Genomic DNA, 11,870 nt, shown 5'->3' with positions numbered 1-11,870 from the left:
TACTAGACTAGCACCTGAAAAATCTGCCAGGTCCTCTGCTCATACCGCTTTCCCACGTGCCACCATGCAGACAAGGGTGTTCAATTTTTGCAGAATCCAAAATTTAATTGAAAAGCAATGTTTTTGACACTGTAGTTGCATACCTGAGATGAGTATAACTTTAAACACTGATCCATTCTTAAGTGAGGTCACTGCTTCTCTGGCTGTGCAGAGCTTCCCCAAGGTGTGAGATGTCCACCTTTGGAGATCAGAGCAGAAAGCAGGATGACACAAGTCCTGACATTTTGACTGAGGATACATGGGAAAGGTGGCATGTGAGGACTTCCATGATGCACGAGATAGTGTTTGGGCAGGTGCATGAGTAGAGGGTGATTCATAGACAGGACTTTGAGAAATTAAGGAGGAAGAAAGCTCTTCAAATGGGTCCACTTCTCATTTACCAAAAGAAGGCAAAATAACTTATGGCCCCTTCTCAGTGTCTGGGGCAGATGTGTGAAAGAAGTCCTGTGACTACAGGACTGGTGAGAGAGGCAACTTTGCACTTGGGTTTTGCCCTCAGCACAAGGCTTCCTGTTCATCTTTGTCCTGCAGGTGTCCCAGACCAAAGGCAGGAGAGTCTGAATGTGTGGGAAGCAGAATAGAAAAGCAGGAAGAAACTGACAGTACAGTTTCCTGAAGTCCTTTTTCAGGGCTTGATAATAAAAGACATACTTGTGGGAAAGACAGGTGAGAAATCTGAAGGTAGAAAATGTCAAGGTGAAAACATGCTATGGAAAGAGAGTAGGGAAAAGGAAGATACCAAGTAAAAAAGAACAAACCTTAAGAATTATTAATTTTTAATGATTGAAGACAAACAGAGTGAAACTTCGGAGACAATGAAGATAGGAACAAAAATAAAGGAAGATCATGTAAGTAGTCATTACAACATTTGAGTGAGAATGTATTGGCAATATAGATCAGAATGCTATAAGCAGCATACCAGCACATAGTCTTGTCAACAGCAGTGACTTGACCCAGTCTGGAAAATACAGTCACACCAGCATTACTTCAGTTCAGGTGAATAGCTTTAACACAGCTCTGCCAGGGGAGGTTTAGGTTGGATAGTAGGAAGAAATAGTTTACAGAGAGAGTAATCAGACATTAGAATGGGCTGCCCAGGGAGGTGGTGGATTCACCATCCCTGGAGGTTTTTAAGATGAGACTGGATGTGACACTTAGTGCCTAGTGACCATGGCAGTGTTGGATCAAGGGTTGGACTTGATGATCTTGGAGGTCTTTTCCAATCCGGCTGATTCTATGGTTCTATGATGAACACTGAGAAACGTATATTTGACACAGATCAATACAAGATGTGATGGAAGAACCATATCCATTCCATAAAAATTACTTTTATCATGTTTTCCTTGCAATTTCAGAACATATAAAGCAAAATTAGGTTAGGATCAGAACCATAGAATCACAGAATATCCTGAGTTGGAAGGGACCCATGAGGATCATCAAGTCCAACTCCTGGCTCTGCACAGAACAACCCCAAAAATCACACCATGTATTTGAGAGCATTGTCCTAATGCTTCTTGAACTCCAGCAGGTTTGGTGCAGTGACCACTTCCCTGGGGTAGAGCAAATAGCACATGCATGAGAGTGCCCTGCCATTTTGTTGTTTAGGTTCCAGCACAACATAGAGTGATCTCTCTTTTCATTTATGGTATGGGGCTTCCATTTCCTAGTTTTTCTTTAGTCTCCCACTTCTTCCCAGGCTCTTATTCTCTTTTGCCATTACTCTTGGCATTTGGTGCCAAAACTGCAATCAGTTGCTCAATTAAAGCACTGAAAAGTTTGAATATGGAAAGACTGAATACGAAGTACGTAATCAAGTTCCTAATTCACCTTGTGTTTTCTTTTTTCTCTATGATCTTAATCGCTGTCTTTTTCACAGTCGGCATTCACAACTTCTTTGCAGGATGTGCTGGCACATTTACTCTCTTCTATGCTTTTTCTGTGTCCTTGTTTCCTTTATTCCTCCATGCTCTTCTTCTGTATTTCCATTTTAACTACTTCATGTTGCTTAGCAACACCCAGAATGACACCAACAAGGTACAGTTTCACTGCATCTAACAATCACTGCATCTAACAAGTGTCACCGTACAAGGAACAAAATACAATTTAACTTCACACTCTTAGGGAATTCACTTTCTCAGGACAGCACTGATCTCTATTTTATATCTTCTTAATCTTATGTTTTCTATGAAAGCTAAGAGCAAGTCAAACACACAGAAACACACAGCATTTCATAGGATATTTGCACCTTTCAGTTTTCCTCGATTTTGCTCTGGGATTGCTAACCTGCCAAGACAATAAGAAACCTAAAATAAGAGAAGGTTTTAGATCCTGGCTTTCCCAACATGCAGATCCAGAGACTGTGGTTGACATATAAATGCTCAAACTGCTACACTCAGTTAGAACCCAAACTTTATAAATAGTTGGAAGATGTTTGGATTGTGAGACTGAAGCCTGGTCACAAACCTAATTAAACACCATCCACATGTTTCCAATAAACATCTTGAATATCCCAAATTTTATACCAGACTGCTTTCTCCCTTGGTAGAATAGAACAGAAACAAAACAAATGGGCTGAGCTGCTTTATTATTAATAATATTATTATTATTTACAATTGTTTTGGACAACTTATTTTACCAGAAATATTATGAAGATGGGACAAGAAATATAGTACCTTATATGTCACAAGCTGTTATCAATTTCAAATCACACAAGGGAATTTTTTTTCCACACAAAATCACAACGTGAAACACTCAAGTGCACTTCTGATCTTCATTGAAATGTTCTACTTCTGAGGAGAAAAATGGAAACTGATTTTTTTGTTTAAAAATATGCTTTTAAAACTCAGTTACTGATTAAAAAGATTTTTTATGCTTTGAAATCTGAATACATATGGGACTTGAGATTTACACATTTTCATGGAATCATTACAAATGTTTTTTACAAAGTCAAGGCCACTCCCTGAAATATATTGGAAAAAAAATTACATTTATTCAGTAAAATTCCTTGAAAAATAACTGACATTTTCACACTAGCTTCAGAAAGAAGCTACTTTCCAAACAGGCAAGGCCCTACACTGAACTGAGAAATCCTGGCTTTGGATTTATTAACTATGTTTATGAAAGCCAGAGAGGAACATGAACGTCATACCTACTCATACATCTAGATATATATCCTTGAAATAAATTCTTTGATCTCCAGTCATACAAAACTTCAATTAACTGTTTGATTTCACTTGGCTTTTGTTCAGCCTCTGGGATCACGTAATGTCAGCCCTGGAGATACTTTTATTCAGCAAGCGGATGTCACAATGAATAATACTTATTCAGTCAACTACAGCTTTTAATTAGTTTTTTTTAGGGTCTGGTTCAGCAGCCCTTACTCATATTGAGTAATATTCACTGCACAAATAGTCCTGCTGTTGCAGTCACGTTAATCATCGAAAGCACTGGTGAACTAAGCCCTGAATAAGTAAGAACTATTACATTTAACCAAGTACGGTAATTTTGTCCCATATATCCACATACCTCCTGACATACAAAAAATGATCAATTACTGGTAACCCATTGAACAACAGTGTGCTTACATAATATATAACTATTATTATACTGTACTACATTTTTATATTTTTATTATTGGAATCGGTGTGGCACCAAGTAACAGCAAAACTGTGTCCATGCTAAAACTACATATGACTCTGTATACTTCTGCTTCTAACACACCTATGAAATTTAACTAAGAAAATAGGTGAGGGAGAGAGATTAAATTCTGAGTTCTGAATATACAGAAAAAATTCTAACACTAGCAGACAAGCCTAATACCTTCTAACACTGAATCTGTGTCTGGAGAGAGTTCCTGGTTCCTGGAATGAAAAAAATAATCTGCAATATAGTTGAATTACATAAAAAGAAAACCAAGAAACTACCTCTGTTTCTAGGTATCCCTTGCTTTCCACAAACACTTGTACATAAATAAAGTCAGGATAACTTACCAGGAAACAAGATCCAACAAATAGGAAAATAAAACCAGTATTATTTGCTCAGTATTTGTTTCCCACCATCCTTTTTGTCCTTTTTATTTTGACTTTCTATTCTACACAGTGAGTCCTCATGTATAGATAGATATATACATATATATGCCCTCCCTGAGTACATAAAGGATTATATATGGTGACTCATCTGCTCTCGTGCTGGCCCAGCTACCAGCAGGTCTTAAAAATAAATCCAAATGAATAAAAATGGCTTAGAATCAACTCCAGCAAAGAGACAATAAAGCTCCACTGCCAGTGAAAAAGAAAACAAATAGACATTTCAGTGTCTAAAGTTGGACCCTAAAACTAGTTGGTGTGCAGATGTATTGTTTCACATTGCCCTGGGCTTGCCTCTTCTGGATTGGATTCAGATGAAATTCCAATGGATGTGGGCAAAAGTTACTCAAAATTATAGGTTACTTAGAGTCATAGAAGCAGCCACAGCTATAGGAGCAGAGTTATTGATGTTAGATGTAACAGAGACTGAAGAAAGCTCACGATCTGCATTGTGCATTTCCACTCTATTCTTTACAGGAGAAGCCCTGCTGCTATCTCATTGAAACCCAAGGGTTCAGGGAGTTAGATCCAGGCTAAAGCCTCCACATCAGGTAATCTCTGTGCCCTCTGCTGTGCCTTAAACTCCTCTTTAAGGCACAGAAACACAGACTGGCCTCTCTCTGTGATAGGAACATGCTTACCCCCATGGTTACTGTGATCTACGGAAACACATTCCCTAACACACAAGTGCTCTTTGCACATTGTGTCTGAGATCAGTAATCCCTGAAAATGTTCCAGTTTTTTATATTCTGAACAAGATTTGCCTTTGGAGTTTGCTTTTTTTTTAATGCCATCCCTGTGTTTCAAACATTTCGTGTTTTATCAAATTTTTAATAGTAGCTCCACTTACAAGTGTATTTATAGAATAACTATGAGTAAATCTCTCTTTTCTATCACATTTTATAAGTGAAGCAGTAAAATATTCAGAGTGTGTCACTACCTATTCATGAAGTTTATATTCAATCTGATATTGATAGAAGTTAGAAAAACAAAAGCCATTTTGTACCAGTAGCGGTGTATCACCTTGTAGGTGTCTGCAAGAACTGCAAATAATAAACCTTTAATAGCTGAAGCTGCCTATTTCTGACATTATGTTGATGCAATTCAGGGAAAAAAAAAAAGGAAAAAAATCCAACAACCAATAGCAGGTCACTGGTGAAACAAGGATAAGTAAAAAAAAAAGAGATTCCAACCTTGAGTATGAGCACAGGCTGCCTGCATGACAGTGAGGACTATACATTTCGAACTACAAAGCCAGAAAAACTTCCAATTAGAATTTTTACCTCTCTGCCTAAAAGCATCTAATTCAAAAGAAGAAATTATTTCCTAGCATGGCAACTCTTCTAAGGTCTATTCCATATGTAAAACATTTCTCTTTCAGGAGGCTGTTAGCATTATCATCATGTTTTCTTGCTAGCCTTGCTTTTCAGTATGAAGAGGCTTCTCTGTCACACAGGGCACGATAGGCAAAAAATTGCTCTCTAGCATGTCAAATGTCTGTGCACAAGAGTTTGCACAAAGTGGAAATTACACTGTTTTTCACATAAAGGAAAGAAAACAGGGATTCTGTAAACTAAGCTTTTAGGGGAAGGTGCCCGTTGAATCAAGATGTCAAGTGAACACTTCTCACAGTGACTGCAATATTTACTCAAATGACGACCCCATCAAGATCAAACAGTGGGTATAGAGGCAGCCCTGTGACATAGAGCATTTTGAAATCTTGATTAATTTTTGCTGCTTGTCAATTTTGTTCTCTCTGCAGTTTTTTCCAGATAGCATAAACATAGAGGATGCATTTAATTTATTTTGTTCTCAATTAAAAAGTATAGGAATCCTAAGAATTTAATCCTTCCAGACTTTTCATCCAGTCATTTCCACCAAACCCTTGGGAAGAAAACATTACAAAAACACTGAATTAGGCCCAAGTGAATTCGTGTGTTCCTAACAAATTAAATTCATTGATGTTGGCAAAGGAATGAGAATTCCTGTTGCAAATATTTGTCACTTAGCTCATATTTTGGTTTTAGAAACTTCAGCTGGACTTATATGAAACAACTTCTTATAAGGCTAAACAGTTGGAAGTATACAACAAATGATATTTTAGGCTACACAACTGTCTGCTCAAACAAGAGAGAAGAAATATTTCTTGTTTGCATGCTTGCACAGCAGCAGCTGGAATCTAGTCCTGGACTGGCACCTTCTGCCTTCTCACCCCAAAGACTTTCTGTGAGCAACCCTGCAGGCTGGCAAATGAAAAAGAGGTGCAGTATTACCATGTCTCCAACAAATACACTGCATCCAAGCTGCTTTTGTGGAAACAACTTTGTGGAAGTCAGAGACTTGCCCCCACACTGCTTTTAGCGCGCCTTAAAGAGTGGGCCTCATCTTCCCAGGACTGAAGCCAGTTAAACTCAAACTGAGGAGAAAGCTGTAGTCTGTGGAGCATTGCAGATCAAAATGCCTTGGAGAATCTCTGGCACAGCCAAACTCCCCACCCCACTCCACCCAACCCTGGTGTAGGCATACAGACCCACATCTACTGTATGGACAGGGCAGACACCATGCAGAAAGCGTTTGGGGTTCCCCTTTTCCCACCAACAACCCTGATAACACCATCTCATGGGGAGCTTTGTGGCAGGTTTGCAGACAGGAAGGCCAGCCAAAACCTCCATTCCACCCTGGCGGAAACAGACCAACAAAAGGCTACAGTGGCTCCAGAAAGAAAATCTCTGTATTAAAAGCCAAATAACGCAGAGCTACAATAATAAATACACACTATCTCAACCGTAAATACAGTGTAAAAGATTCATTTAAGTTCAGCTTCAGCAATAACAATATATATATCGCTTCGGTTCTCCATCCTGCCAAAAGAGATGTCTCTTTCTGTCCATAAAGGAAAAACCCACTCAAACTGTATCCTATATGAAAACGCTACTGCGATGACAATAAATGTGGCCAAATAGGAGGTTCTCTGAGTTCCTCCTTTGATTTTTTGGGTGGACTTTTCCTTTCCTTTTTTTTTTCTTTTTTTTTTTTTTTTTTTTTTTTTTTTTTTTTTTACCAAAAGGTTCGTTTAAAACGAGTATTAAAGATATAAAACGCGCACACAGGTCCCCACGGGGCCGCTCCCCTCGGAGCCGGGCAGGGCCGGCCGGGCGCTAAGGCGGCCCCGCGGCCCGCTGCGCACCTGTGGCACGCTTTAAACAACAAAAACACGACAGAGTCCGTCCCGCGTCCCTCCACAGCACACGACGAAGAGAAGGGGGGTCACCGGGATAGGCTATTTGGCGGCGGTGGCGGTGGTGGTGCCGGCGGTGGTGCCGCGGCGCTGCTCCATCCCGTTGGGCAGGAATCCGGCGATGATGGGCACGGGCCAGATGAGGGCGGCCACGCTCCACACGATGATGACCAGAGTCATAAAACACGCCACCAAGGTGGACTCGATGGGCTTGCGGTTCATCCGCCAGCCCGGCTCGCCCTTTAGCTCCTCCAGGCTGAAATCCAGGCAGCAGAAATTCAGCGGTTCCCCTTGCAGCCAGTACTGGCCAGGCTCCGCCGCCGGCGGGTAGGACAGCGAGGAGGAGGAGGAGGCAGCGGCGGCAGCGGGCTGGGGCGCGGTGCCCCTCAGGCGCCCGACCCGCCTGCCCCGCACCCAGCTACAGCCCACGCAGAGGCGCAAGTCCTGCTGAGCGCCGCTGGCCGCCAGCCCCAGGTGCTCGATGAGCAGCGGCGGCCCCACGCGGTGAAAGGCGGCGGAGAAGAAGGCCCGCCCGTGGCTGTTGGTGGAGAAGAGCAAGAGGTCGCACTGGATGCCCAGCGGGCGGCTCCAGCGCACCAGCAGCGAGCTCAGCATCTGCCGCTGCACGCTGATGTTGCAGTGCGGGTCCTCGGCGGGCTGCGGCTGCCCCTGCGGCTGGGGACGCTGCTGCTGTTCCTGCTGCTCCCGCTGCTGCTGCTGCTGCTGCCCGGGGGAGGTGGGAGTGGAAGAGAAAGGCTCTCGGCTAGGGGCAGCTGGCGTGCCCGGGCTGTCGGTGCTCCCTTCCTCCTTGCTCGCTGCGCCGTCGAGGTCCATCTCGAGGCTGGCCAAGGAGCGGGAGGAGGAGTTGGCAGGGGGCAAGAAGAGCTCCTGCTCCTGCTCCTCCTGACCGCTGGCAGCCGCCGAGGGGCTCCAGCCCTGGCAGGGCGGCAGGCAGGCGGCCAGCAGTGCCGGGAAGAGCAGCGGCAGCATGGCATTAACTTAGAGTCGGAGAGGAGGGAGAGGAGGAGGAGGAACGAGAGGCTGCATGGCGCTGCCGGCTGCCATCTGGGAAGGGAGGCACAGTGCTCTCGCCGAGAAAGCGAGAGAAAGGAAAGGAGGGTGGGGGCAGGCGAGGGGGTGGGAGCGGGGCTGGGGCTGCCGCGGCGACGAGCCGAGTGAGCCGGGAGCCTCGGTGACGGCAGCGGCTCCCCCCTTCCCCGCCTCCTCCGCCCCCGGCCCGGCCCGGCAGCGCTCCGGCGGGAGGAGCCGTGAGCCCGGCCGGCCCCGCTGCCGCGCCCGCGGGTGCCGGCCCGGGGCAGCTGCGCTCCCTGGGCAGGCAGTGCTCCGTCCCCCGGGGCGCTGCCGGGCAGCGGCCGCTCCTCTGCCCTCGGGCGGGGACTTGCCTCCCCTCAGGCGGGGACCCATCTCACGCGGCGACCCACCTCACCCGCCGCCACCGCGCCCGTCCTCCCTCACCCGTCTCCGGGGACAGAGCCTCTCAGCTCCGCCGCCGCCTCGCCCGCGGGGCTGCCGTGTCCGCCCTCCCTCCTCGGTGGGCAGGGGCGAAGGGAAGGGGCTGGCTGCGGGCAGCGCCCTCGGGCCGGGGCGGGGGGCGCGGGTGGGGGAAGAGCATCCAGGAAGCGACCGCACACGCCTTCTCTTCGGCTTCATAGGAAGGGAACGGGACGGGAGAGGCGCGGAGGAAGGGAGTTTAAACTCGGTGACTGGGGCCTTCCAGCGGTGCTCTCCAAGTCCAGGCTCGGCACCAAACCTGGTCGGGCGTCCAAATCTGGCCTTGGGCACCAGACATCCCACCCGTCCGACGGGCGCTGTCGGTCCTTGTAGCAAAGATTTAAGCGAGGAAGCTTGCAAGTAGCACAAAGCTCCCAAGCGCGGTAGCCGTGAGACTTGGCAGCGTTTTTAGAAACGCTGCTTTATAAGCATGATACTTTGTAATCAGGCTAGATACTCCAGTTTGTTTAGTGACCCTATGCTGGTTATAGAGTTACTCATGACGCGGTTTGAGGCTTGTTGTGTTACTACACTTGGAGACTCGGGGTGGGACAGAACTAATGAAAGAAATGATGAACGTTTCTTACTCTTTACCTTGAGCAGTGGGTGGGATAGAGTTACATTTTCCTGGCAAGCATTCAGAACTCGGATTCTCTTCTTTACCTTTGCAGCCCGTTTTCAACAAATACAGTTGCAAAAGGGAGATGCTAATCTTTCCCAAGTATATATGAGATAATTTATGTAAACAATAGAACTAAAGCGCATATGGCACTCCTTTGAGATTGGCATCGGTCCCATGTCAGACATGTTACCACGTCAAAGTGACACATGGACACATTCTCATTTGGAGAAATGAGTTACTGTAATACCACTCAAGTGTTTCAGGTGAGTGAGGATAGTGAATGAAGGTACAGAGTAAATTTTAGATTTGATATAATTCAACATGAATGAAGGTAGTGAATCAGTTTTCTTTCAAAACCTGTGCCTAAACATATATTGACAAAACCCAGAGTTGTTTGCTTTCTATTCAAAAGATATCTGAGCACCAAAATGTGTTTGGTCTTCATCCCAAATTAGTCCAAAGGGTATTGGCTACCCATAGTTTGGCTAGGTTTTTAGCTTTGCTTACTACAGAGAAACATGCCTGATGAAATGTTCGAAGCAAGCTGTTTGCTTCCAATTCTGGGCTCATGCTCAAATGTTGCAATACAGTTAATACATTTTTCAGTGCTATTTCAATGTCTCTTATTTAAGAGTTCTCTGATATTTTTTATTGCCTGTTGAATGTGTCTCTACATGCATCTCCTGATGTCGTTTGTCATATCCATGCTCCCACACATTTGTGCAACTGTTGTATGTCTATAGACCCCAGACCAGACTAAGAGAGGGCTAGTGTGTAGCAAATAATGCCAAAACTGTGTGGCCACCCATGTGTACAAATTATAATGCACTGGGATTTTTGGCACAAAGGACTGGAAACGAAACTAAGCCTCGTAAATAAGATTTAGCTCCTGAACACTGTTGCAGTGTGTGGGTGGCAAATGTTCTCAGGCAGAGCTTCAGTTCTTTTGGTCTCCACTCCCTGCACCCAGCTGAATGCAGTCAAGGGTATTTGCGAAGAAACTGGAGGGGAGAAGGGTTGAGCTAAATTTCTTTTTCTGAAAGGAAAGACAACCCGCCACAGGGAGGTTAAATGCATTTAGCATCATTTAGACCTCCATAGCAAAGAACTAAAAGATAGCAATTTATTTCAGATTGGAGATGCATGGGTGCCTCATATCTATTCCTCTTCATCCAGGAATAATTGAGTAAGTGGGTGGAAGATGCAGAAAGTATGTTAGATCATTGGTTGATAGGCACTGTCCAGCAGGGCCCTTTAGAGATACTTTATTTCTAGGTCTATGAGATATAATTAATCTCTACATGGATTCAGTCATTCAAAGAGATTGCAGCACACTTGAAAACTCTTCGTAAGCAGTGTTAACATATACAGCTCTATTCTGTGGTTTTCAGCCATAAATCTCAAAGAACAAAGTAGATTTATGGCTAGTGAGACCGAAGCCTAAAGAAATTGGGGGCCTGCCAAAGGTGGCCTACATGTCACGGGCAGATCAGGGTGTAGATTTTGCAGGTTTGATTCTATAACTATAACTAGAACTATAAAATGCACCATAGGTCACAGGAGCATTTGACAGTATGGTAGAGGAGGTGTGAAGTGGGCTATAATGATAAAATTTTAGAAGGGAATAATGAGGTAACAAGACAGTAGGAGTTTCATGAGACAAACTGCAGAGCTGTTGAGAGGGTAAAGACTAATGTTAAAGGACAAACAGAATATTTGGAGTTGTTTTAGTGACATTTTTATTAAAGTATTGCTTGTTAAATACTTCAGGTATGATGAAATCAAGATTAAGTATTTCTGCCTAAGTGCCGTTAAAATTTCTTCTCATGAGGGTGCTGTTTTAGAGCCTGAAATCTCATTGCAGCTGGTGGAAACTGACTCTAAGCAGGTACAGATTCCAGAAAGAAATCTGTAAGTGCCTTCAAATCAGAAGCTTGTGATCGTCAGGCAGCATTTCCCAGCAAACTTGTGTTGATCTGCACCGAGGAAAGGGAATAACTGTGGAACTTTTTCTTGACAGAGGATGTGCTTTTGAGGTTGTTATTTCTGAGAGGACTTGCATGTGGGAGAGAAGACGGCAAAGCAGCAGAGTACAGACAGAGTTGGATACCCAGCCATAACATCACAGAGCTATTTTTCTGTGGAAAGACACCTACTGTCAATTACAGGAAAAAAGATGTTGGGAGCAAGTAAGTATAGTGATGCGTTACCAATCTCTGTAAAAGTGCCAGGTAAGTAAGGAGAATTTCACAGTCAACAGCTGAAGAGGGTCAGGAGAAAGGAGTTGGTACTTGAGTCCTCTCAGAAAAGAGCAGTTTCAGTTCTGTGAAAGGAGTAGGATCAAATCATCCTG

The 11,870-nt window shown here is 44.4% G+C and overlaps 1 protein-coding gene across 1 annotated transcript; it reads right to left on the bottom strand.

The window, feature by feature from the left end:
- Positions 1-2,627: 2,627 nt before the first annotated feature.
- Positions 2,628-8,522, bottom strand: TMEM158 (transmembrane protein 158). The gene has a single exon (XM_017836159.1). The coding sequence runs from the start codon at positions 8,371-8,373 to the stop codon at positions 7,426-7,428; it is 948 nt and encodes a 315-aa protein (XP_017691648.1). The 5' UTR covers positions 8,374-8,522; the 3' UTR covers positions 2,628-7,425.
- Between the last annotated feature and the right edge of the window lie 3,348 nt (positions 8,523-11,870).

The sequence above is a fragment of the Lepidothrix coronata genome, unplaced genomic scaffold, assembly GCF_001604755.1.
Source record: "Lepidothrix coronata isolate B3197 unplaced genomic scaffold, Lepidothrix_coronata-1.0 Scaffold271, whole genome shotgun sequence".
In the NCBI taxonomy this organism is placed as follows: Eukaryota; Metazoa; Chordata; class Aves; order Passeriformes; family Pipridae; genus Lepidothrix; species Lepidothrix coronata.
This window is presented reverse-complemented; position numbering and strand designations above follow the sequence as displayed.